This window comes from Hevea brasiliensis, chromosome 5, assembly GCF_030052815.1.
Source record: "Hevea brasiliensis isolate MT/VB/25A 57/8 chromosome 5, ASM3005281v1, whole genome shotgun sequence".
NCBI lineage: Eukaryota > Viridiplantae > Streptophyta > Magnoliopsida > Malpighiales > Euphorbiaceae > Hevea > Hevea brasiliensis.
The window spans coordinates 21239331-21266759 of NC_079497.1; the positions used below are offsets into that span (position 1 = coordinate 21239331).

The 27429-nt window shown below is 33.9% G+C and overlaps 1 protein-coding gene across 1 annotated transcript; it reads right to left on the bottom strand.

Annotated features, from left to right (window-relative positions):
* Positions 1 to 2544: 2544 nt before the first annotated feature.
* On the bottom strand, positions 2545 to 10132 carry LOC110662055 (UDP-glucuronic acid decarboxylase 1). Its single transcript, XM_058147136.1, has 7 exons — positions 9395 to 10132; positions 9091 to 9237; positions 8921 to 9000; positions 3628 to 3711; positions 3436 to 3510; positions 3141 to 3233; positions 2545 to 2967 (listed from the first exon to the last, which is right to left on the bottom strand). Exons 1-7 carry the CDS (start codon positions 10005 to 10007, stop codon positions 2761 to 2763), a joined length of 1299 nt encoding a protein of 432 aa, XP_058003119.1. The 5' UTR covers positions 10008 to 10132; the 3' UTR covers positions 2545 to 2760.
* Between the last annotated feature and the right edge of the window lie 17297 nt (positions 10133 to 27429).

Sequence of the window (27429 nt, forward strand, 5' to 3'; positions counted from 1 at the left end):
TGTTTCACTTATTCTTAATGACTTTATAATTAACTTAAAATGGCCTATACTAAAGAGGTAGTGAGTTTATGATTAACTGTACTAAAAAGGAGTCATACATCATCATCCCCAATGTCCATAGTCTTATTGCAACATCAATCGTCCCGATGATGGACTCTTACTTGCCTTTTCGACCAATCAAACTTCATGGTATTGAGTTGTGCCGCACATGAACACAAGACTTAATATGTTAGACTGTTCCCATAGTTTATGATGTAATTTCTCTTTTTATTACTAAAAATCTATAATGGCATCCGGTTTATCTTCCAACAGTTTCTAAGTTAAAATCCAACATATTTAAGTAATGGTTAACACTATTCATAGAAGTTCAAATCATTAATTACGGCAACAATTGAAGCATGCGAATAAAGTGAAACAACTGTAAAATATTAAATTATAAATATATTTTCATTTAACAAGCATTTCTTTAATATTGTGGATAATTGACAATATATATATATATATATATATATATATATATATATACTTTGGTGACTAACAAATTATATATAAATGTAAAAGATACATATGAATGATAATAAATATTATAAAATAATATGTATTCTAGTAATGAAAATATAATACAATGATTAAATTCTATAAGATCATAAAATTAATTTAATTCATGTGTAAACAAATTTCAACAAATTAAAATAAAATTATCATAATATAAATTTATGGGCTTTAATTATTTTAGAACTACTATGTCAAACATTTGTTGAAACATATATGTTGAAGTAATTAACAGAATACAATGTGAACATAATGAAGCAGAGATTGTAAAAACAGAAATAGCAAATAAGATTTCTTAATTTTCACAATCAACTTAATGGAAAAATTAAAAAAACCCTACTCTGATACCAATTTTTAGAAAAATAAGCATGAACATTCGTACTTACAAACGTACTTGATGTTAAGATGGAGGTAGTCATCTTTAATTAGAGAATAAATTAATTTTTTTTAAGATAAATTGATTTCTCCCCTTCGAATTACACATTTTTTGTATATAGAATTTTTTATGTTTATATATGTGTATTGTAACCTTAATGGATAGGAAAATCAATTTACATAGATATCTTCTTTTAATTTGATGTTTCCATTATGTAATCAAAATAACAGTTAAAAAATTTATTTTGTTAAATTAAAGAGTAAACATCAATTTTATCTCTCCGGAGTCTATCTTTTCTCGCTCTCTTTCTTCTTTTTTGTGAGTTTTTTAGGATGCCTACATGTGATTACCCCTCAATTTTTTCTTTATTGCGTTTTTTCTTGTTTATATATATATATATATATATATATATATATATATATATATATATATATATATATATATATATATATAGATGCGCATCTTTTTAATGGAATGACAAGTTACTATAATTGTGCAAATAATTTTAAAAAAAGATTTTAAAAAAAATTTTAAAAAAAATTAATAAAATCATTTTGAAAAAGTTACTTTATAATATCGACATATTTTTATCAAGAAAAAAAGGATCTATAAAAAGAATAATTCTCTAATGATATCGTTTCAGAAATCTTTGCTTTCATTTCACGCATGGACCATGGTCTCCAAGGCCACTGTCCCCAGAAAAGTATTGGACTTCCGTAACCACTCAACTCAACACATTGTTTCCCTTAGCATTTGGGTCCCCAAAGCTCTTCAAAATGCAAAAGCCTTGATTAGCAAGCTTGGATAGGCAATCTTTGAAGTAGCTTTCTATGTGTGGGATTGAGGTTTTCTTAATTTTAAATCTCATGTTAGTACAATTCCAATTATTAAATTAAATTTAGATTTCAATTTTCAATATATAACTTTTACATTCTGAAAATTTAGATTTAATTTTTACAAAACTCTCCACAATTCATACTATACTGAATTGAAGGATAGGGATTATATTCCGAAGTACAAATTTAGCTACGGTGGGTCATCTTCAAATGCGTTTTTTATTTGAATATGGAGTGTCAAATTTGAACCAATTAATTTCTTTTATTAAAGAAATATGTCCCAAATTGAAAACATGCGATGCAAAAAGATTTAAATGGTGTTTAGTTTTTGCATCAAGTATAAACATCCATTCTGCTCTTAATATCTTGCTAAGTTGCTGTCCCAGGCTTGAATTCTACAGGCTAAATGGGATATAGAAGCTTCCTCAGTTAGATTGCATCCCCTCAGAGGGCTCCAACTACGTAGGAGATTAAATCTGTTCCCTCCTAGAACACTATTCATTTGTCAAGGGATGCAAATAGAGCAGCTTACTTGTTAGCAAATGCCGAAAGAGACTTTTGTTCCCCACTCCTACTCTGAGTTGTCTCCTTTATTGTAATATTGTATCTGATCTTCTAATCTCATGGTGCGGTGAAATTCTCAGCTCAAAATTAACATTCCTAGACCAACAAAAGACTCAAGCAACTTTCTATGTTCTTTGACGATCTTATTTTATCCATTTTCTCATGATCCCAAAATTTTCACTTTAATTTAAGCCTTTCACCACTAAGAACAAATGCTTAAAAAAGGAAAAGGAAATTTTCAAAATGGGCAATAAAAAACTACAACATAAACCGTGTGCTAAAAAGCACAACTTGACAAATTACAGATGCATCTTCATGTAGGCACATTGCTACAGCTTCCCTGGTAATGTGGATTATGAATGAAAATCATGAAAAGAATCAAGATATAGCTATTCTCTTCAAAATATACATACTGGTTCCGCCATTGCTTGATTAAAGGCCCTTCCCTTCATCTTCATTCAAAATGCGGTTCTGGAAATCATTCACCATGAGGGGCAACCCATCTCTCAAAGAAATTTTTGGCTCCCAGTTCAGCAGCTCCTTTGCTTTGCTGATATCTGGTTTCCTCTTGTGTGGATCATCAGCAGTATTTGGCCTAAATTCTATTGTTGCACTTGAATCAATTGTTTCTTTGACAACCTTCATATTAAAGGAAAAACAGAATTTTTAATATGCCAATGCAAACTAAACAGTTATAATCTCTCTCACAACACACACAGACCCCTCCTCATGTCATATGATTAGACAATAATCACAATAATCTATGTCCGTCAACAGAATAAACAAATTCATCAATTCAAAGAAATGCAAACCTCAGCAAGTTCCAGCATAGTGAATTCCCCTGGGTTGCCAAGATTGAAAGGCCCCACATGCTCGCCTTCCATTAGTGCCACCAGTCCATCAACCTGTTATTGGAAATATCAGGTTAATTTAAAATCCCAAGACAGCCAACACTGCATGCACTATTAGAAGTTTTGTGTTACTTCCAAAATTCCATATGAAAAGTTGATTAACATTCAATTAATGTAAATGTGACAATGCATACAGAACAGTCTTACATAGAAAGATATATCATGTAAAAATTTCATAGGTAATCATCTGCCATACCAAGTCAGAAACATACTGGAAGCTCCTGGTTTGTTTCCCATCACCATAAACAGTCAATGGTTGTTTGCGGATGGCCTGAGAAACATTCTTAAAGAATTTAGAAAGAATAAATTTTGATAAAAGTATCCCATAATAAAAATGTTAGTTAATTGCAACCAGATGATGCCAAAATTATCAAATGGAAGATCATACTTGAGCGACAAAATTGCTGACAACACGACCATCATCCAAACACATGCGAGGCCCATATGTATTAAAAATGCGTGCAATACGGACCTGCAAACCACGAAAGTTATTAAACCACAGATTAATTGAGGAAATATAGGCAGGACTAACCACTACAATGTAACAAGGTACATTTCATCAACACCACTTCCCATATAAGGTTAGATGAGTTATATCAAATTGATTGTGTACAGTGCAGAGTTTCCTATTGAAATATGACAAAACATCCAGGATGACGCCTAAAAGAATAACGAAAGTTGATTGTCTCTCCTGCCACAGATCAACAAAATCTTTTGACTAAAGGGAAAAATGGACTTCCAAACTCAGAAAGCTCAAGAAGCTCATCCCAGCCTGGCTACTCTACACCTCTAGGTTTTTTCATGTCATATAAGGTTGTTTTAAATACAATTTTTCATTCTATTTATTACGTCAGATTTGAACATAGCACCTTGTTTAGGAAAGGGCAGGGACAAAGCCAGGATTTTAAATCAAGCGGGGCAAATTTTTGATATTTTTCCATTAAAATAAAAAGATTTATAATGTAAAAAAAATTAATAAAATAGCTAGTTAATATTAAATATCTCTAATATCTTATACATTAATAAAAAAAATTTTTAAAAATAAAATTACATTTTTTCCTTTGTGAGTCTTCATGCCTTGGCAATGTTGTTTAACAATTTCAATGTCAATCTTATCAAAAAAAAATTTTCTCAATATATGTGCTAAAAAATCAGTAATCCATTGATTTCCAATTCCATTACATAACCAATTCTTCACAATTTTCATAGTAGAAAATTTGCAACAGGTAAGACTGGATACAAAATATAGTTATAAGCTTATAGACTACCAGATGTAAGATATAGCACTTTGTCTTTAACACTTTGTTAGCAAGATCACTAATACCAATCACATTCTAAAGCTCACAAATGGACTTCACATTAGTGATATATGTTTCTAACTAATTATCAGTAGCAATAAGTTGGATTGGTGATAACTCAACAGCATAAATGGAGCAAGACGAAAGGGGGCAAGTCCCTTGGTTATTCGAATTTTTTTCTTTAGAGGTGAAGGGAGGCAAATCCTAGTTTCAAACTGCAGGACCTGCAAAGAATTAAATAATTAAAAAATAAATAAATAAAAAGAGAGAGAAAGAGAGGAGGAGGGGGGGAGGGGGGGGGGGGTGTGGGGGAGGGGTGTGTGTTGCCCCTTTCTCCATAATGTGGCTTCGCCACTGGGAAAGGAAGGAGGGAAAAACAACAAGAGAGTGGCAATTGTTATCTCCTGTAAGCCCTTACCTTTTTACATTAGTTTTAGATGAATTGACGAAACATATACAAGAGAGTATCCCTTGGTACATGATATTTGCGGATGATATAGTTCTGATAGATGAAACACGAGAATGAGTCATTAGAAAGCTAGAACTTTGGAGAAGTACTCGAGAGTCAAAGGGTTTTAAGTTAAGTAGAACGAAAATAAAATACATGCATTGCAAGTTCAGTAAAGGCCGAACTGGTGATAGGGAAGGAGTTAGTTTGGATGGAGTGCTACTGTCCCAAAGTAATTACTTTAAATATCTCAGCTCGGTCCTTCAAGTAGATGGGGGATGGGAGAAGGATGTTAGTCATAGAATTAAAGCCGGATGGTTAAAGTGGAGACGTGCCACTAGAGTTTTATGTGATCGCAAGATTCCTAATAAGTTAAAAGAAAAATTTTACCATACAGCCATACGACTGGCTATGTCATATGGTAGTGAGTGTTGGGCATTGAAGGAGTCGTATGTGTCTAAGACAAGAGTTGCGGAGATGAGAATGTTAAGGTGGATGAGTAGCCATACTAGACTAGATAAAATTCGTAATGAGAGTATTAGAGAAAAGGTAGGAATGATACCAATTGAGGATAAATTAAGAGAAGTGAGATTGAAGTGGTTTGGTCGTGTAAGGCCTAAACATACGGAGGCTCCAGTAAGACAAGTAGAGCACATTAGGTTAGAGGATAGGAAGAAAAGAAGAGGTAGACCTAAACTGACTTGGAAGAGAGTAGTATAACATGACCTAGAAGTATTGCACATTTCTAAGGATTTAACCCAAAATCTTTTAGAGTGGAGAAAGAGAATCCATATAGCCGACCCTAAATTTTTGAGATAAAGGCTCAGTTAAGTTGAGTTGAGTATGTATTTACTGATGTTGCAGTCTCTGATTGTCAGTACATCAGTCCACATAGAACCACAGTTACCTAGAATGCAATATGTCTAGAATTGAGTTACAAGTATGGGTACACGGTATGCCACTGAGCAAGATACAGGGCATGAGGAGGTAGGCTTAGGTGGTACACCAATTCGAAATGCATTATGTAAACTACATCAATTCACTTCACGTACATAAACTATATCAATTCAATTCGCAGTACATGAATTACACGTAACTAGTATAAACCCTAAATCTAAAACACCTAATAAAATAAATAATTTCCTTTTATTTTTTCATAAAATAATTATTTTTCAGAAAAAATAAAAAATTATTTTTTATTATATATTTTATAAGATTAATATTAGCAAAAAGAAAGTCCCAAAAAGGCTTTACTATTAGACTATGGATACCCCAATAAATTAGCCAATTGAAAATTTATTTATTTTAAATTTTAACAAATTAGTACTCAATATATTAATTGGCCCTAACCCAATAAATTAGTTAATTTTTGAATAAATAATAAATAAGCAATAAATCTCACCCAATTTCACCTAACGTTAATTTAATTAGAGTTCATTCTTCTTCTTCTTCTTCTTCTTCTTCAATTCAGAGCACATATCTAACGTTGTTCCTCCTCCTCACTAATGCTCCTCCCTAACATTGCTCTCCTCCTAATAATCGCCAATCTTCTTCCTCCTCCTCCTCCTCTTCCTTTTTCAATTTATAGCCTACTTTCCCTTATCAAAGCTTCATTGTTCTTTCTTTTTGATTAGCATGGTCATGGGAAATATACTTGCTAAATCACATGGAAAGCAAGAAGCAAATGTTGAAAAATAAACTCAATTGTTATATCTAGAAAATAAAGAATACATTAATCTAGTAATTAGTGTGATTTCTACTTAAGTGACTGTTATTAAGTATGATACATATATAGTTAAGTGACTGTTATTAAGTATGATACATATATGTGAATAAGAGAGTGCATGTCAATAGTATGGTTCATTAATGGGTTCATGTCCTTAGGATTGAAGAGTCATATTATCTACTATAAAAACAGTTGTGTGCAAGTGAGAAAGGTAAGAGAGATCAAGAGAGATTAAGTGAGAATTGGAAATTTCACATCTTATAAAAATACAAGTGTTTTGGTGTGTGGTGTTATATCCCTTCCAAGACATTCTTTGAGGATTGTGTCTATCCTTCCCCTCACTAACAACGTAATATCAAAGCATAATTGCTAACAAAGTGGTATCAGAGTTGAGGTTTGATCATAGGAAGATAGTGTTATAAGCATTGAGTGAAGAAGACACTTGTGAAGAAAGATATCTCCGTTACTTGTTTACTTCGGGCTTGAGAAAAGACCTGTTGAGTGTATTGTTTGCATTTGAAATCTCCGGACTTGGAAACAAGAAGACAACCCGTCGAGAGTGAGAAGAAGACAAGAGAAGTATCCAGGAAGACAAGAAGAGTCTTTTAAGAGAAAGGAGAAGCTAAGAAGGTTCTCTAAGAAGTTGAAAGGGTGTGAGAAAACTTTCTGAAGTGAAGGATACGCAAAAATCCAATAGGAGAAATGGAGAATCAAGAACAAATTGTTATGAAAATACCAATGAAACCTATTCTCAAATAATTGCTTGAAAATTTGATTTTGCCCCTAACCATATATATATATATATATATATGATCAATCAGGCCCAAGTCATCAACCAACTTTTCTAGCAAAAGTTGTGTTTGAAGATGAGAGAGAAACTTACATACAAGAAGGATTTAGAGCATTTTCAAAGAAGAAGGCTGAGAATGAAGCTGCTTTACGGGGACGATACGACATTTGACATATTTTTACGAAGTGCGAATTATGGATGTGAATCAGCAAGGCTTGTATGAAGCAAACAATTTGATTGAAGATTTGAATAAAGCTAATGAGATATTGAATTGAAGCATAGTTATCAATGGTGAAAGGCGCACCAAGGCACAAAGGTCCTGAAGTCTAGGTGTAAGGTGCAAGCCTGAGTGAGGTGAAGCGCAAAAATCAGAAAAAAAAAAATATATGAAAAATTAAATAAATATGAATAATCTATTAAAATTCAAACAATGTAAGGTAACTATCTAATTCTTCCATAGTTGTTGAATTTTAAAACATAATAAAATTTTATCATAAATCATATACATTTAATTGACTTATCTTTATTAAATAATATGATAGTGAGAAAGTAGTTAAATAGACAAATTAAACACTTATTTCGTGTTAAATTTTTCTATTATAAATTTCTCAAATTACAATTAGCATAACTAAATATTCTGCAATTTCAATTGATACTCAATTTAATGACATCAACAAGAATTTTCTGCCAAAAATAAGAATTCAAAATCTTTAGAAGTCTTAACCACACAAAATAATAATATTTTGTGCTTATTTTTAACATTAAAAAAATAAAAATAAAAATTATTGTTACCCTTCTTTATTTTTTTTAACAAGACATTGTTACTGATACCTTTTTAAGTACATGCATAGTTGTTCAACCTTTATGGTCAATAGTCAAGACCATGGATATAGAAAATATATTGAACACAAATTTTTAGCTTTTTCTAGGTCATATTAGTAGACTGTTATATTGCCCTATATATAATTAATAAACAAGGGAAATGTCAATACTTCCATCAAACTTAATGCACAGAATCAAATTATTCAAGCTTTCAAGAAATGGTTAGTCTTGCAAGCACAAGTCACACAGGTCTTGCATACTTATTCATGAAAGATGACACAGAAATCCAGAGACGATAGGTTGTACATTCCAGAATCACTTACCCCTAAATTGTTTATATAGAGCTGACTATAGACATACACTTATGTAGACGCATCTAGCTGCTAGATAAATGCCTACTACTGAGCCCTCATGACACTTTGAACAAACGCACAATATGCAAGGATGCATAACATTTCAGAATTCAACCATTTTTTTTCAGACGGATGAAAGCAGCAAAAGACTAAAAGCGGAAAAAATATAAAGTATTTCTAGTGAAATAAAACATCATGACAGGTCACAATAGCTTATATAGAGTTAAATATCAGAACCAGTTACCTCAACGCCTGCACCTCGGTGGTAATCCATAGCCAAGGTTTCTGCTGTCCGTTTTCCTTCATCATAGCAACTCCTCTCACCTAAACAAATTCCACGTATTGTGGAGAATAAGATGATCAGTATATACTCTCATTGTCCCTTATATGACACGGTAGTAATTAGCAGCTAACCTATTGGATTTACATTTCCCCAATAAGTCTCCTTCTGCGGATGCTCGAGCGGGTCTCCATAGACTTCACTTGTGCTGGTGAGCAGAAACCTCGCTCCAACCCTCTTCGCCAAACCCAACATGTTAAGCGTACCCATCACATTCGTCTTGTAAACAAACATTCACAGTCAAGGATTTCAAGAACAACTCCAAAATATCGCCATATATTTAAAAAAAAATAAAAAAAAAATCCCTGATTCACTTGATGGAAAAATCAAAATGATAATCCAAGAATCAAGAATTCAATAAAAAAAAAAAAGAGGATATTATAGTCTTGACTGGATTATACTTATAATGAACAGGAGATGCCGGGCAAGCCAAGTGATAGATCTGATCGACTTCCAACAATACAGGCTCCACCACATCGTGACGAATCAGCTCAAATCTCGGATTCCCAAACAGATGAACCAAATTCTCCTTCCTCCCAGTGAAAAAATTATCGATCACAATAACCTCATCGCCGCGTGAAATCAACTTATCGACCAGATGGCTCCCAACAAACCCAGCCCCACCAGTAACAACAATTCGCAATCTACGGTGACCAATACCCGCCGGGACACGACCGGAGAAGGAAGGTTTGCGGAAGAAGTTGGAGGAAGAATGATGGGAGTTGCGGGGGAAGGATAAGGAGGGAGAGGAATGGGGGTCGGAGGGGCCAAGGCGGGAGAGCGTGGGCTGGAGGATGAAGAAGGTGGAGCCAATGAGGATTCCGACGAGAATGAAGAGGAAGCGCTGTTCTCTGAAGAGGTAGTTGATGGATCGAGGGAGAGATCTGGAGTGTTTTAGCGTTTTTGGAGAGTAGGGAGATGATTGGGAAGTGGGGATCTCGTCGTCTCGCCGGTGGTGGTTACCGCTTGCTAGCTTGTGTAGTTGTTTCATTGTGGTCGTTGAAATTTGAGCTGACACGAGCAATGGACTCAAGATTTAGGACCTTCCTGCATGCTGAAGGAGTTGCTGAAGGAAGGACCTAAGCTAACACGCTATTGGATTTTGAGGTTTTTGGTCCTATTTCATTTTATTTTATTTTTAAATATCCTATTTCATGAAATTAAACATGAAAGGAATTGGGATTTCCTTGTTCCAACTTCCAAATTAAATTGGTCTTGGCTTGTCATACATTTGGCATTTGTTGGTTATGTGCTCATATTTATTGATTTTTTTTAAAATATATTTAGTGACTTTTTTTTTAAAGAATTCCTTTCATAAAAATTTTAGCCTAATGATGAAAATAATTATAAACAACCTATTTTTTCAATTGTGACATGTGCTTTTAATTTTATCAAATTGATAGTCAAATTAAAGGATTTATAGTAATTACAGCATCAAACCAATTGTCCCCAAATATGATTGAGAGAAGCAATTTTGAAAGGCACGCGTGTGGAAATGAAAATTTTAAATTTTAATTACAAATTGCTATTTGGGTTTACAAATTTTATTTGGTAATTTTTTAAATTAAATTAATTTTATTAAATAAGTCCATTTAAATGTTGTCGTATATGTGATAAATGACTAATTAAAGTATGTAATGTCACTTATAAAAAAAAAAAAAAGATAAGTTGGCTAATAAAATTATGGCACTTGTCAAGTAACAACCGAGGTATCTCTTTCCAAATTCACTATAAATAGAGGTATCATGCTCTTTAAAAATATAATAAAAAAAATCAGAAGATCAAATCTCAAGCAACTGAAAACTCCATCCAAGCTCCAAGTTACAAGTTCTACAGATCTTTCATTCAAGCAACAAGATTATCTAAACACTACAAGTACTTCTTCTCCAAATCGAAGAGGTCTTCCTCATCAATTCAGGAACAAACTTCTGGGCCCTTGAATCACGCTTTCCAAAGGAACGAATCCAATGATTGAATTTCTTTATCTAAGAAATTTCATAATAGATGTTATACCTTGCTTTTTTTTATTAAATTCATACAAATTGATATTTATTCACGATTTTTTTTGTGTTTATCTAGACAAGAAATTTGTGTGTACAAATTTGGCACACCAAATGGGACTTCTCTACCTTTCACCTCTTTTCTTTGTCAAGAATCAATAATCAACTTCTATTACTTCAATGATAAATGCACCTACCAATTTCACCGTTCAAGCAACTAAGCCCTAATGTTCAAATCAATGAAAGATCAATTGAAGATCTCTATGCACAAAGTGTTCCCATGCTCCAAACACCAAGCACTCTATAAAGAGCAAATGGGAAGTCACCCTCAACTGACGAGGCTACCACAAATTTGAGAGAAAATTGCACTCCCCAATAAGCAAGGAATCTCTTCCAATCGGTGACACTTCATTAGAGACTCCTTGCAAACCTATTGACACCATGACTGTCATGATGACCAACATTGTTTCTCTAGAAGAAAAAATCACCAAAATGGGCAAACTTTTAGAGACACTTGTGGACTCTATTAAAGAGAAAGACAATTAGATTGCTTATTTAATGAACAAGGTGGAGGGTTGTAACGATTAGGCTCCAACCATTAGAGGAATTGTCCACTTTGGCCGTAAGACTCATGGTTTTATCCCATAGATGGAATGGAGAACTTCTCAAGAGGTCACCCATCCTAGGATTTCTCTCAAGCGAGTGTGCTTAACCCTAGAGTTCTTCCAGCTCTACAAGCCATTCTACCAAAAGGCGCCTCTAGTGATTAGTTCCCTCATTTTATATATCATTACTTTTTGAACCCAAGACCATCTCCGTGCTTTACCGATGTGGGATTTGCCTAAGGGACCTTTCTCCCCCCCTTTTGGGACTTAGCGTCCTCGCTGAGGTTTGTCCCACCATCGCCCAAGAGGACACGCGAGTGGCTCTGATACCAATTTTAACGGTCGGGCTCCAACCACTAGAGGAATTGTCCGCTTTGGCCATAGGCCTCACGGTTTTGTCCCATAGGTGGAATGGAGAACTTCCCAGGAGGTCACCTATCCTAGAATTTCTCTCAAGTGAGCAAGCTGAAAAGGTCCCTTAGGCAAATCCCACATCGGCAAAGCATGGAGATGGTCTTGGGTTCAAAAAGTAATGATATATAAAATGAGGGAGCTAATCACTAGAGGCGCCTTTTAGTAGAATGGCTTGGAGAGTTGGAAGAACTCCAGGGTTAAGCGTGCTCGCTTGAGAGAAATCCTAGGATGGGTAACCTCTTAGGAAGTTCTCCATTCCACCTTTGGGACAAAAACGTGAGGCTTACTACCAAAGCGGATAATTCCTCTAGTGGTTGGAACCTGACTGTTACAAGGGTAAACTGAAAAGGGACCAATGGTCACCAAAGTGCCTCAGCCACAAAGTCATCAAGGGGCTATAGAGAGTTCTACTACTATTGTTATAAAGAGCTTGCAAGTTGCTATTGATGATTCTATCCCTTTAAACCACCTAAAAGATCTTATTAAGGAGGCCATCAAAGACCAAGTTGATGGTATCACTTAGCCATCCTACTCATATGTTAAGCCTTACAGTCTAAGGATTAACCTCATGAAGATCCCTACTTTTGACCTCCAAAGTTTCAATAGTTTAATGGTAAAGACAATTTGAGGCAATATGTGGCACACTTTGCGAAAACTTGCAACAACGTTGGTACTAAGGGGAATCTCATGGTCAAGTAATTTGTCTGATCACTAAAAGGAAATGCCTTTAATTTGTATATCAACTTGGAACTAGGCACTATTGACAATTGGGAGCAGCTTAAATGTGAGTTTCTCAATTGTTTCTACAACACTCCCTGAATTGCTAGCATAATTGAACTCACAAACACTTATCAATGGGCAAAAGAACTTGTGATTGACTACTTTTATAGATGGAGAAACATAAGTCTTAATTGCAAATATCGCCTCTCAAAAGTATTTGTTCTGGATATGTGTATTCAAGGCATAAATTATGGATTGTAATACATTTTTCAAAGTGTCAAGCTTAAAACCTTTGAAGAATTGGCTGCGCATGTTTAAAACATGGAACTTAGTTTTGTTGCTATAGGAAGTCATGCTCTTCTAACCCAAGAACCCAAGAAAGCTAAAAAGAAATATGAGTTTCATAAAGGGGGCAAGGCTCCTGCAAAAAACTAAAGGGAAATAATCTATGGCTGTAAGTACACACCATTCAAGTTTTTCACTAATGCTAAAGCGGAAGAAAAGAAAGAATAGAAGACCTTTGCTACCAAGGGTTATGGTAAAAAGAAAAGTACTCTGAAAGAAAACCAAGAGAAAGAGTATCCCTTCTTTGATTATGATGTACCAAGAATGCTGGAGGATTTTCTTCAAACTAACCTCTTTGAATTGCTTGAGATGAAATGTCACAAAAAAGCTGATCAGGTGAATGATCCAAACTATTGTAAGTATCATCGATTGGTTAGCCATCCTATTCAAAAGTGTTTCATCTTAAAAGACAAAATTATGGTTGCATGAGAAAGGAGAAGTAATTTTTTATGAGGAAGCTACAACGTCCAATATGGCTACCATTAGAGGAATTAGCTCACATGTTGGATCGCATTTTGTGATGTTGAAATTTGGGTCTTTAGAAATAGTTCGAGTTAAGGAAAGTAAATCCTTAGTTCAAACTTAATCCTACCCTTTAAAGGCTCCATTTCAAGTTGATAGCCAAAAGCATGTTGGGGGCATCTAGCTTGAAAGCATCAAGAAAGAGGTAGAGTTTGATCAAGGGTGGACTTCGATCACTCATTGAAGTGGTTAAAAGTAGAAGACACCATTGTTAAAGCAGATCCCAAGTAGATCTAGAATGGTGAGAGGGCCCATGAGAAAAGCAAAGCTTCAAAAGAAAAGGAGGAAGCCAACTCATGTTATATTTGACAATTGTTCCATGCCAAAACCAAAGATTCCTATAACTTTATGGGAATTCATAATGAAGGTACTAGTTCAATGATCTTCTCATCCATTGGCAAAGTAAATGACTCTGATGATGAAGAAGTTATGGTTGAAGCCAACTCTAGTGGTAAAGAAAATACATACAGCTCTTATGCAGGAAAGATTTGCTTCTCTGATGAAGATTTGTTGCTTAGGACTAAACTACACAATCGCCCATTATTTGTCAAAGGTTATATCCTTGAACAAAATATTAATAGAATCATGGTGGATGATGGGTCTACAATCAATATCATGCCTCTCAAAACCATGAAGGATTCAGGCATAACTTCAGATAATTAATGCAAAGTCGATTAATGGTTCAAGGCTTCAACCAAGGTGGACAAAGGGCTATTGGTAAGATCACACTTCAACTGCTCATTGATGATATGGAATTAAGTGCATTGTTCCACGTTATTGATGCTAAAACAACATACAACTTGCTATTGGGGCGACCTTGGACTCATGAAAATTGGGTTGCTCCTGCTATACTTCAACAATGTTTCAAATACTATAGAAATGGCCAAGTAAAGAAGATTGAGGCTGATTGCCATCCTTTCACTATAGAAGAATCCCATTTTGTTGATGCAAAATTTTATATAAAGTGACTACATTTGAGGGGGAATCACTTTTTTCCAAGGCATACAAAGAAGAAGAAGCAAAGCTAAAGGAACAAAAGCCTATCAAGGATGAAAAGGGAAAAGGCAAAGTAGATGGAGCCTGTGCAAGTAAGATAGGTTAGTGTGTGAAGAAGAAAGGACAATCGTCTCTCTCAAATTACGAATCTAAGATTGTGAAAAGGTTAGATACTTAAATCTTCCAATCGCGAGTTTAGAATCCTCTAAAGTGGTCAAGGTTCCATTGCAAGGGTTTGTAAAGCCATCTCAAGGTTTTTTAGTTGAGTATGGTAAATTACCTACTACGAGGGCAAATGGTTTTGATCCAAATGCTTATAACTTGTTAGCAAAGGCTAGTTATGGTAGAGAAAATACTATCAAATTAATCAAGGAAATAATGAAATTCAATAAGGAATATGCACTAATGCAAACCAAGCCTTATAAGGTATGGGAAGAGAAGGTTCATCCTACTGCATTATCTAGAACGAGCCTTGGATACAAGGTTACTACTCCAATTTGCTTGAAGATTGACAAAGAGGTTATACAATGCATAATTATTGGAGAAAAGGAAAAGGGGCATATGCGCTCAGTTTTTTATCGCTTTGGTAACCTTGCCATATTAGCATCAATTTTTGATAGAATTAGTATGCAAGGCAAGTTAGACCAAAGAAGGGCTTTCATTCACACAAGGCTAAGAGTTAATATTATAAGTAACAAAAAAGCATAAAGTTGAAGAATGCGTTGTTAATATTGACTCTAAAGAGATTCATAGCAAATTTCCTTCATGTATGCATAGATGTTCTAAGTGGGTGGTAACCATAGGTCAAGTGTTAAAGGGAAGCAACATGCAGTGGTGATCACAAATCAATCCTTAGAGTAGCAAGAAGAGTTAGGAAAGATCAAGGATGATGCATGCAACCATATCACCATGGAAGGAAATGATAAAGGTGAACCCTTGGTTGTAGGAAATGTTAAAGATGGTCCCTTTGCTTTTGAGGAAGGAAACAAAGCAATAGACTTGAAAGAAATCAACTTAGGAACATAAAAAAATGCTCATCCAATCTTTATAAGTGTAAATTTATCTCTTGAAGAAGAAAGAGTGTAAATTTATCTCTTGAAGAAGAAAGGTTTATGTTGCCTTACCTTCAAAATTTCAAGATTTCTTTTCATGAACTTATATAGAAAAGCTTGGACTTGACCTAAAAGTAGCAGTTCACCATCTGGCTATGAAAAAGGGAGTTAGGTCCATAAAATAAGCTCAAAGATGCTTTTATCCTAAGTTGATCCCTCATATTAAGAATGAAGTTAACAAGTTTATTGAAGCTGGGTTCATTAAGGAAGTTAAGTATCCTACTTGGATATCAAATATTGTGCCTGCAAGAAAAAAAAAGGACCAAATTTGAGTTTGTGTTAACTTTAGATATCTGAACAATGCATGCTCGAAGGATGACTTCCCACTGCCTTTTCCAGATATCATGATTGATGCTACCACTAGTCAGGAAATGCAACCATTTTTTTATGGCTCATTATGGTATAACCAAATTCAAATAGCACCAAGAGACTAGGAGCTAACTGCATTTCACACCCCTAAGGGGATCTTTTGTTATAAGGTCATGCCTTTTCACTTGAAAAATATAGGTGCTATCAACTAGCGAGTAATGAAAAAGATCATTGATGATATGCTTCACAAGAATGCAGAATGTTATGTAGATGACCTTATAGTGAAGTCAAAAAGAAAAAGGGATAATCTCCAAGACTTGCGACAAGTGTTTAAATGCTAAAGGAAGTATCAACTTAAGATGAAGCATTGAATTATGCTTTTAGAGTGTCAACTAGAAAGTTCCTTGGATTCATTCACAAAAAAAGGAAAAAAAAAAAAAAGAAACTTCATAATGAACTATGTTCTAACTTGATCCTTCTTATAAAGGTACATAGGCAACTTGGAATCTTACCAAGTTCAGTCACACCAAAAAAAAAATGGTGTTTTATTAAAGCACTTAAGCAAGTTTGTGAGTTTTATTAAATAATTATTCTATTACATAGGGAATAAAATAAGAAATGACAAGGAATCAACTAAACAAAAATGCTATGGCTCCTAATGGAGAAAATCTTCAGATCTTTAAATTCATTACGAAGTAGATTCTGAACTCATTGTAGGGCTTGCTCTTCCACTTCATTTGTGACGCCTCTTACTCGTCTACAGTGTAGCCGAGTAAAGTGTGCCACATTCGGTGCTGGAGCACCCTATCTTATTTTGTCCTGTCCATTGTTAATTTTATACTTTATAGAAAACATGTGGTAAATTTTTTTTTATCACAAATTATTTCTGTGAAAACCTGGGCAAAGCCTCCTCTGTTTTGTTAGCATCTGGCGGGTTTTACTATTCACCTGTTAAAAACAATTTCATATCCATTTCATATTTCTATACATCATCTCATGTCATAATGTACTTATATAAATTGCTCATATCCATTTCAAGTAGATATTCTTCATTCCATTCATATGAAATTTATCTACAATAATTTACAATTTATTTACAAAGTTCAAAATGAATTACACTATATCTACTTATGTACAATAAATAAAATGCAAAATTTAATAACATGGGCCCTACTAAAATAAATACTACTAAGGTGACTAGCAGACACTATAAGATCTGATCCAATCTCTGTCAGGGCATTACTGTTGCAACTGCTGCTGTGGCTGTGTCTGGTCTCCAGTACCTATGCGATGAAAAACCAACTCGCTAAGCGAACTGCTTAGTGGCGCATAACTTTAAAAGAAAAATAACTGAATAATTAAAATAATAATTCTAGGCTAATTTCATATATTCTAAGTCTTTACAGATTTATTTGACTTTGGGATCAATTTATATAACAGGATCTTATCGGTGCATTTATTTCATTTTCAGTCTCTTTAAAATCATATCAGTGCCCAAGTAACCTATAACAGACTATAAAGACTGGATACACGGGAGTATACTGGTTAGACAACCATATGTCTAGCCTGTATACAATTGTCATGTCAGGCACAAGGTCAGCGGACAGGCTTTCAAAGCCAGAAACGAAATTAGGCTCAATGGCCAATGGGCAAGCATATAGCCTGTAGAATAATCATATTAGACATATTTTGTCGGTCAACGATTATTCATGTAGGCAGTACTGCTATCTGTAGTCCCTAATTAGTATACCAATCGATCCAAACTATATACATAAGCCCAGGTTTACTTTGGGCAATTAAACATTATCAATTACTTATTAGAAATTTCATGTCATTTGTAGTGGGAAAGTGGGTCCCACATATCTATTTCATGTAATTTAGTGTTTAGTAACATATTAGGGTTAAAACCCTACCATAAAATAATTTGTTTGTGAACCTTTCTTTAGGTTCAGTTTTAATGTCTTAATTTTACCTATCAATTTGGTCACTTTGTGGCCACTGTTTGGCCATACTTCCTTCATAGAAATTATTCCTCTATGTTTTGTCTTGATTTACCTTTTTGAATCATGTCATTTGGATTTATGAAACTCAAGTTATGGTCAAATAACCATAACTGGTTCATTTCCTAATTCTGGCTCTTTAACTAGGCAGATTTTAGAGTTGCATTTTACCAATTTAATTGGACATGTTGCAGTCACTTTTAGGCTCAGTGTTCTTCATAGAGTTTGTTTCCCTATGTCTTATGTCACTTAGAATTTTGGATTTCAATTTTTTAAGTTTTGTAGAATTACTTATAGCCAAATCACTAGCCTGGACTCAAGTACCCTGTGCCAATAGGATCCCAGTTAGTGGCTTTGACCCAACTTTTAGGATTCTTACACTCATAATTTGAGGAAAGTGTCTAAAACAAAGTTGGAGCTCTATTTCTTAGGTTTCCAGAACAATATGGCTCATCCCAATTGGAGTTTCCTAGTCAGATATATGACTAAAAGACTATCTTGGAGTCAAATGGTCACTTAGGCAATTTCCAAAATTTGCATACTAATTTTATCTAGCCAATTGATCTAGTTCCCTTGCTTTTTGGGTTTTGGTCAAAATACCAATATTGTAGATTGATGTCTTGTGGACAGTTTCCATTAGTTTCATTGCATTTGGATTTCTATAGACCAAGTTATGGCCTCTTTGCCAAAACTGGCCAGGTAAGCCTATGTCTAGCAATTTCTAGGCAATATGGTTCCAGACAGTTTTGTGACCTAACTTGGGCCAACAGTTTAATTTGGTTAGAGACATTTTCGAGCTCTGTGTCCTTCATAAAAGTTGTATTTCTATGTCTAAGCTTTCCAATGGTATAAAATTCAGGTCATTTGGACCTGTTTAGAGGGAGTTATGGCCAAATGAATATGTACTATTCATTTGGTCATTTTTCTGGGTTGACTATTTGGTCATCCAGATTGGGGCAGAATTTAAGTCAATTTATGAAAAGAATTTGGACATGGTTTCTTCATAAAAAAAATGAAGCATTTTAGGTCTAATTTCATCTCCAATTGGCCTCATACCAATTAGAGGAACACAAATTCAGTTATGGCTCAAAATATACACTGGATTTTCAAAGTCTCAACCTGCATGGAAAATATACACTTCCAATTTTCATTTCCTCCAACTCCCAAACTACAAATTGACATTTATGGCACTTCTAATATCATCAATTCATCTCAACACAATAAAATTCCAGCAATAACATAAAGTCTTCAATAGTTAAACTAAAACCCTAACTCCAATTTATTACCACAACATACACATGCAATCACATTTTAGTATATGCAACTTCATCACTCAATATATAACTTATATCTACTTACTCACCAACATCAAAAATCATCATTTATATGCATAAAAGCATCAATCTCCCATGTTTTCAAAGGCTGCCGAAATGAGGGTTCCCAAAATTTCTTATCAATTGCTTTCAATTTCATGTTATACTCACTCATTTCAACCTCAATTCAAGACTTAATAAGAAAGGAAAAGAAAACTTGCACTAACCTTGAATGGACAATTCTTCAAGTTGCTAAAACTTCACCAATCTACTCTTTCTTGGCTGCCAAGTGACTTCCCAAGGTGTGGGGATGAAGTTTAATGAAGGGGCTTATGAAGATATGGTGAAAGAAGAGAGCATTTCAAGCTTAAGAAAATGAAAATTGAGGAGAGAGTTCAAGAAGGAATTTCGGCCATGGATGTTTTGGGAGGAAGAGATGGCACTTAGTGGTTGAAATGTTGTCATTTTATGCCTATATATACCCCACTATAAAATAAATTATTAATTATAATAATTAAAGTTTTAATATTTAAAATAATTTCCTTTATGTTTCCTTTAATTACATTGCATATAGTTTCGTGTTTTCATGAGATTTTCAAAATTTTAATATCACTCATTTTAATAGACATTTAGGTCAAAAGTCAACTCTAAGTGCCAAATAACCAAAATGCCCTCTTCGGGTTATAATCAAATTTTTTTCTTTTCGGTGATACCGAGTAAATTCCTGACCCGACGGTTCCTTTAATTTTATACTGTCTATTTCATTTTTATTTTTACCTGTACCAATTAACTAAAATTTTTTTTTGACATTTTTGATGTCATTTACACTTCAGTAAACCTTTAATTACGTCCTGAAAATTATTTCCTAGGGTTCCTCATAAGTTTGGGGTTATCAACTATCTATGCAGTGACTTTCCGGTACGGTCACCCATCACCGTGGTTCCGACTCCTTTAACCTAGTTACATTTCATTTCTTTTATTTTTTCTTAATTTTTCTTGATTTTTATTTCATCAATTTATGTCTCCTTACCCTAGTTTAAGTGTAATTCCAGGCATTCTGACTGTTCGAATAAACATTAGTCATCGGAACAGTAGAACGTATGGACTACTTACGGTGAAGGTGTTACATCATCACAGACAGGGGTATTCTTAACATTAGAGATCTTCTCTCGTATTCTTGAAACATCACTTTACTTGTCTCATAGCTTCTTCTTAACTCCTCCCAAAGAAGATACAAATCTTTCCATCTTAGAATTCAACTCTTTTAACTTTTCATCAACTTTAATTAATACAATTTTCAAGATGGAGAACTGATTAGTGGCTTCCTTTTCAGCAGCCAAAGATTTATCCAATTCTCCTTTAAGCTTCTCAAGTTCCTTCACTTGACAATTTGATGACATGTTGGAAGGGAAAGCAGATTCCAATTGCCTCATTCTGTTAATGCTTTTAAGAGCCCCTCAAATCGCTCTTTAGGAATTAAGGTGTCAATCTTATCACATTATTGTAAATCATTAAAAACCTCAAAAACAATTTTGACCAGTGAAGGAATTTTAGCCAAGGGAGTATAACCAAACTTATGTTGCAAACTCTTCCAAACAAGTGTAGTAGCTTAATAGTGAAATTGAAGCATGACATCTTAGCCACAAAAGGCAAAAGCCCAAAAGCTTCAGAAGAATAAAATGCTAAGGAATCCTTCTTTGCATGAGCATTGTCTTCATTGGATTGTGTAACAAGGGCCCATTGACAACTTTTGGACTGAGATGTTGAAGGAGTAGGTTCCATAAAATTTATTGGTTAACTCTCTCCTGGTGTAATAGTTACTATGTGAAAGGAAGCAGGATTGAGTACAAAACCAACACTTGCTTTGGGTCTTGCCTTAGCCTCCAAATCCAAGTCATTGAGCCCAGTCTTTAAGAAAAAGATGAAAAAAAAAGATAAACAAGTGCACAAAGTAAACTTCAAATGAAAAAAAAAAAAAAAAGAAAAGAGAAAGCTTACCAAGTCATTAGTGCCAATTATTTAAGCATTAAGGACACCCTAAAGAATATGGAAATTATAAGGAATTACTAGTTTGGACTTCTTTGAAGGTCATTTCTAATAATGATCAGAGTTAGCCTCATAGTCGCTTGCCAAATCTATAACAATAAGTGTTAGACCAGCCTACCTTTACATCCTTTCAACATGTGCACTGACATCAACATTGGTTAAAGAAGTAGTGTGCATAGTTTCTTTTGTAAGCTTAAGTGAAGGAGACTCTGCAACTTCTTCTACAGCTCTAGGGAACCTTAAGAGAAGTTTCCTCTTGGGATTTGATGACAGTACTTGTTCTTCTAAAGTTGTGTCCTTACCAGCTCCACACTTAGAAACCTTAGAGTTATCAACTTGAGGAGTATTAGTTATGGCCTTCGGAGACCCCTATTGACCCAAACAAAGTAGCTTAAGGGCAATCCTAAGATCTTTTAAAAAAGCCTTGGACCATTTTATGAACCACTGATTCAAGTACTTTTTGGTGATAGAAGCAACTCCCCTACATGGTGGCACAAGCAATTTGACTCTAGTGAAAGTACAAAGTTTGGTACATGACAGCTAAAGTTGAATTACATCCTGCAAGGTCAAGCTCTCAAAGTTTCTTTTCAAGTCACTAGGAATGCCTTGATAAAAGCTAAACTATCCACTAAACCGATATGGATTATACGACTTAGATAGGTGTCATTACAGTGCGAGGGCAAATAGCTTGATCTAAGGCTCACAAAGTACTCACTATGAGTAAGGGATAAGTCTTTATAATCAAACGCAGTCAACCCACTATCAGGAGAAGGTGATGAGGGTGCAACTCATTGGTGAACATTCTTAAAAAGATTATGAGCATCTAAATCTTCAAAGTATCTCGCCATTCTTTCACCTGTATAGATTATCATCTTGGAATAGGAATCCCATTTAGAAGTGTAATGGATCCTAAAATTGTAAGCAAGTTACCCATAAACATAATGAATTTGGAAAGTAGCAACACAAGTACTCAAGTCAGAAGAGGTAAAAATCTTCCTTAAGCCATTATAGATGCTTGCTAACCCTGAAAATGCTAAACAGAAATGCTTACCTATCACCATCATACTTGCTACCTTGAAAGTGCTATGATGAATACGATCAACATCCTTACCAGGAAGTACAAACTTACATAGCCAACAAGTAAGGAAAATGGCTAGATAGATTTCTTCATGAGCTTCCACACTAACTTAAAGTTCAAAAAATGGCTTGTTCCATCCCTTAGCACTAAGAAACCTTTTATTAATGATTCTTGAAGGGCTGTAGGTTTTTCTTGGGTAACTCACCCTTTTTTTACCATCTTGCTTTACAGGTTCTACATATCTTGGGAGCCCATGAAACCAGAACTTAATCCAATCTACGATCTTCATCTCATAGCAATCATCAACCTTATGATAGTTTTTGTGGAAGGCAATAAATAAATATTTGCAATTGTAGGGTAGATATGGTTGCCACTTCAATTACAACCTGTCAAATCTTCAACTGAAGGGATGACCTCATCATAGAAAGAGCCATAAATAAGAAGACCACCTAGCATTTTTAAGTCCCAAAGTGATGTAGACTCTTCCCCACTAATCATGTAAAGGGTATTTATTAAAGCATTCCAATACTCATAAAAGCCTTGCAGCATGCTTGGATGGCAATCATTAGTGAAGAGTGAAGCATAGATAGAATTGTTAGTCATGAGGCTTTCAGAAGTTGCTCATTGCTTGCTAACATATCTTCAACCTATTCCTGATAGCCTTCCATGTAGCGAGTCTCTCCCAAAAATATAGAAAATGACTCCCATGTGACTTTTCCCTCACAAATGTGATGACATAATGCAGTAAATCTCTAATAGAAGGTTCATCAGAATGCAATGAAGATTGTAGTAAAGATGCCCTTGAAGTCATAATGGTAGAAAGATTGTAGTCAAAGATCTCACATGATGTTTCCAAATTCCAACATGGCAGATGAGGTAGACCATCAGAGGTGGGAAATGTGACAATAAAAGAACCAATAATAGGCATGTTGATAGCAAGGGTAGTATCTTCTTGCAATTCTTCAGTCTCATTATTCAAGATGATGAGGTTAGACTTGGTAAATGAGGTAGAATACTCCTCGAAGATCACCATCATGGTAAAAAGAAAGGTAGCAAATATCCAAAGTTTAAAGAGGTAGAATCTTGAAGCTTGAAGTTGAGAGAATTGCAATTGTTGAGGAGCCTAAAAAAAGGGAAAGAAAAAAAAAACAAAGTTAAAAAAAAGGGAAAAACTACTTTAAAAAAAAAAAACAACAGATTAGAATTGTATTAAATAAGCATGAGGAGAATAAATAAAATAAGTGGAGTGTTAAAAAAAAAAAAAGAAAGAAAACGAAAAAAGGATTAGTGCATGAAACTATGAGACTTGATGTGCATAGCATGTATAGACTTGATGTACATATGATTTACCATGGCATGTATGCATTCTTATGAAATTGAAGACCCATGTATGAAAGTGTAAGAGTGCACATGATTGCCCATGTATGAGAATAATTAAAAAAAAAAAAAGATTGTTTAAACCTGCACACATAAAGAGAACTAGTGCAAGAGAATGTAGTGTAATTGGATGGTCATATATGTTCATATGGCTTTTGTATGGCATGCGAATTTATATGTAAGTACATACATTGTTGGCCTACCTAGTTAGACTATCAAGAAGAAGACAAAAAAAAAAATTGTTCTACCTTCCTGCAAGCGATTACTCCTTAAGGGCACAAGCTTTGGCAAAACTCGATAGTGGTGATTATTTTGTGTGATATATACAGGGATTTATGGTTTATATTTGCCTAAATAATTAAGCTATTACTTCATATTTGACAACGTGTTCTTGTTCTAAGAGGAAAACTAATTTCTTGAAAAAGAAGTTCCATAAAAAAAAAAGGAAGTATTACTTTATTTGGTGGATTCTCAAGCATCACACCATATCTAAGGAATTCCTATTTTGGTTGATTTTTGGCACCAAGTTGCGACATCCAACACGGACACTAAGCTATAGCAATAATGGGTATACATTGCTTTTTATACCTAAAATGGGAATATAATAATTTTAAGAAAAAAATAAAATTATTTTCTTGAAATATTATGATCAAATAAAATTTAAATTTTTAAGACATAGTTATTAAATAATGTGGTTAGATAATGTAGCATGAAGCAAAAAATCATCTACTAGAACTGCATAAAGTGTACTGGGTAATGCTCAGGAAAAATAGTGGAGTCACTTTGGTCTCACTTAAGTACCACATTCTTAGACAACATTTCCTACACATGCAATTCATATAGTCCTAATAGAATCAGACCCACTCATAAGTATTGTCTTCCCATGGTACTAAGGATTTATGCCACAAAGGTATAGATAGACAGAAGTACCACCCGGTTAATAATCGGGACATGTTTATTGTTTTTCCCAAGGGACATCAATCTCTGATAGGGTCATGGATGGCAACTTACTCTTTGCATAGGTTCCATAACCATCATCATCATAGCCTAATGTCTAGATTTGGGACAGTGGATACGTAAGGGGAAGGTGTTAAGCATCCCTTACATCTAGTCTAACCTCATTAATTTGAGTGTCAGTTCTTTACTAATGTTTCTAAAAGTCTTGTTTATTATTCCTTCATCAAACTTTTTCCCTAAAAATGCAATTTCTAGTCCTACACACAAACAATCCAAATAGATTATGTTGTTTACAAACAGTTTTCATGCATAAGTGCTTTCTATCTATGGGTTACTAAATTTAATTAAGTGATATTTATCAAGTGACTAAAATTAATTAACTATTAAAAATTTAATTTACAAACAAGTTTAGTTTACAAACAACTCTAAATATCTATGTAACTAATTAATTTATTTGTTTACCAAATTATCCTAAAGATAATTAAATTAATTAAATTATGTACATGTTGTAATTTATTCTGACAAACACATAAAGGCTCAAACAATTACATCCTAAAAAAAAATATTTATTTCTAACATGCTAATTTATTTTATTCTTACCAAATATTTAATTACATTTAATTTATATGCCAAAGTAAGTTTTTTATATAGATAAGATTTAATTTTAATTTACCTAATATTTATTTAATTAAATTTCATATTTAGAATTCTATATGGTTAAAACTACCTAACGGCCAAAAGTCTTCTAACTTATTCCTATCACTTTATAATAATATATTATCTTATATACTGATAAGTACATAATTTATTAATTTTACTCCCATCACATTTAGTGTTTCTAGTATGTTTTTATGTTTAATTCAGCTGGTTAAAATATATTTATCATTGAGGCATATTTTTAGATTAGTTGTGGAATAATTGTGTTAAATGGAGAAATTTTCAACACTTGACATTTGCTATATTTTTCAAGTGTTTCTAAAGTTGTGGGTCTCTAAATTGATTGCTGTTTAATCCATTGAAAAGCTAAGATAGAGCACTTCAAATGATTAAGAGGGACCAAAACCCAAATCAGTCTCCAAGGTTGACAAAATAAACTATGGATCTATTGCAAAAGCCCAGACTCGATGGGTCGCGACCAGTTTCAGTATTTATTTTGTATCTGGAGTTTCAGATGTCCAAATGAAGCAAGACTAAGCCTAATTGAACCTTAAGAGCCACCTCTACAACTTCTATGAAGGGTTGGACGAGAGATGAGGCCATTTTAATTGTCAAAAATGGCAATGAAGTCATCATAATGGGCTGGACTGTCTGACTGAACTAGTCCCGATTTTTGGGCCATAACATGGGCTGTAGACCTTAGATTTGGGTCCAAGAGTACCCGTTGGAAAGCTAAGAAATAGGGATACAACTTTCCTAAAGAGAGCAGAGGCAGATTCGGAATGAAAGTTTCTGAAAATCTGCCTTGATTCCAAAAATATGAATGCAGGCTGAAAATCTACATCTTGAATTTCAAAACCTTTCCTAGTTTGGTTTGGTTCCTATCTTTGGGATTAGGTTTTTTTAGTATAAATACGTCTTTGGGTAGCAGCTAAGGGCATTCTAATTTAGACCTTCATTCTCCATAGACACCATTCAGCAGCCTCTCCATTCGTCTTTTAGAATTCTTCTTTAGATTTCTTTATTTTATTTTTCTGTAAGCTATGAACATGAGTGGCTAAGTTTTTAATTCAGTTCAAGGGATTCAATTTCTTATGTATGATTTGTGAGATTAGGTTTTTAATTTAATTTATATCTTTTTGAATATCTATTGTTTTCTGATTTAATTGTTTTTTATCTGTTGAATGATTTGCTAAAAAGGCCTATTAGTTAATTGTTTGATTTGATCAATTGCTAGTTCATCTTCATAATCCATAATTATTGTGTAAGATTGAATATGAGTAGCAATTAGGTTTTATTGACTATGATCCAAGTTTTTGATAATAACCTAAGGAAACAATAGGGTGGATTAAATGATTTATGCTTTATAAATTGTTGTTCAGCTTAACTACTTCTTTTTCTTAAAGCAGTTATTAATTTGATGAGGATTGCTTAATACCAACTCAGTTAATAATTAGAGTCAATATGAGTGCTGGGCTCGAATTGATAGTATAGGGAAGTCAAGGGTTTACCTCGCTGTTTGGTAAATCTACGTTAAGTATTCAATAAGATATAATTGTATTTCTTTTGTCTATGATCAAATCAATGCATTGGAATGAGAATTACCTTGGACTGAAGTTTGTTTAATTCGAGAATTTCATATTTAATTTTAGTTCTTAATTTCTGATTTTTTTTATTTCTTCTTTGGATTGTGAATTAACCCCCCCAACTTTTGTTTCTTTTCCATTACACAAGCGCATGAAATTTAATAATTCAGTCTCTAGGGTTCAACCTGGATTCACCACTTGCTGCAGAAAATATTTCATACTTGGTGATTTCAGTTAATTTAATTTCTGGTGGATTCGACACCCATCATATACATTATTAAAATTAGGTCCATATACAATTTAAAACTAAAAAGAAAAAAAAAAACAATAGCATGAAATTTTTAGATTTGGAGATTCATTGTATTTTTGAATTCGA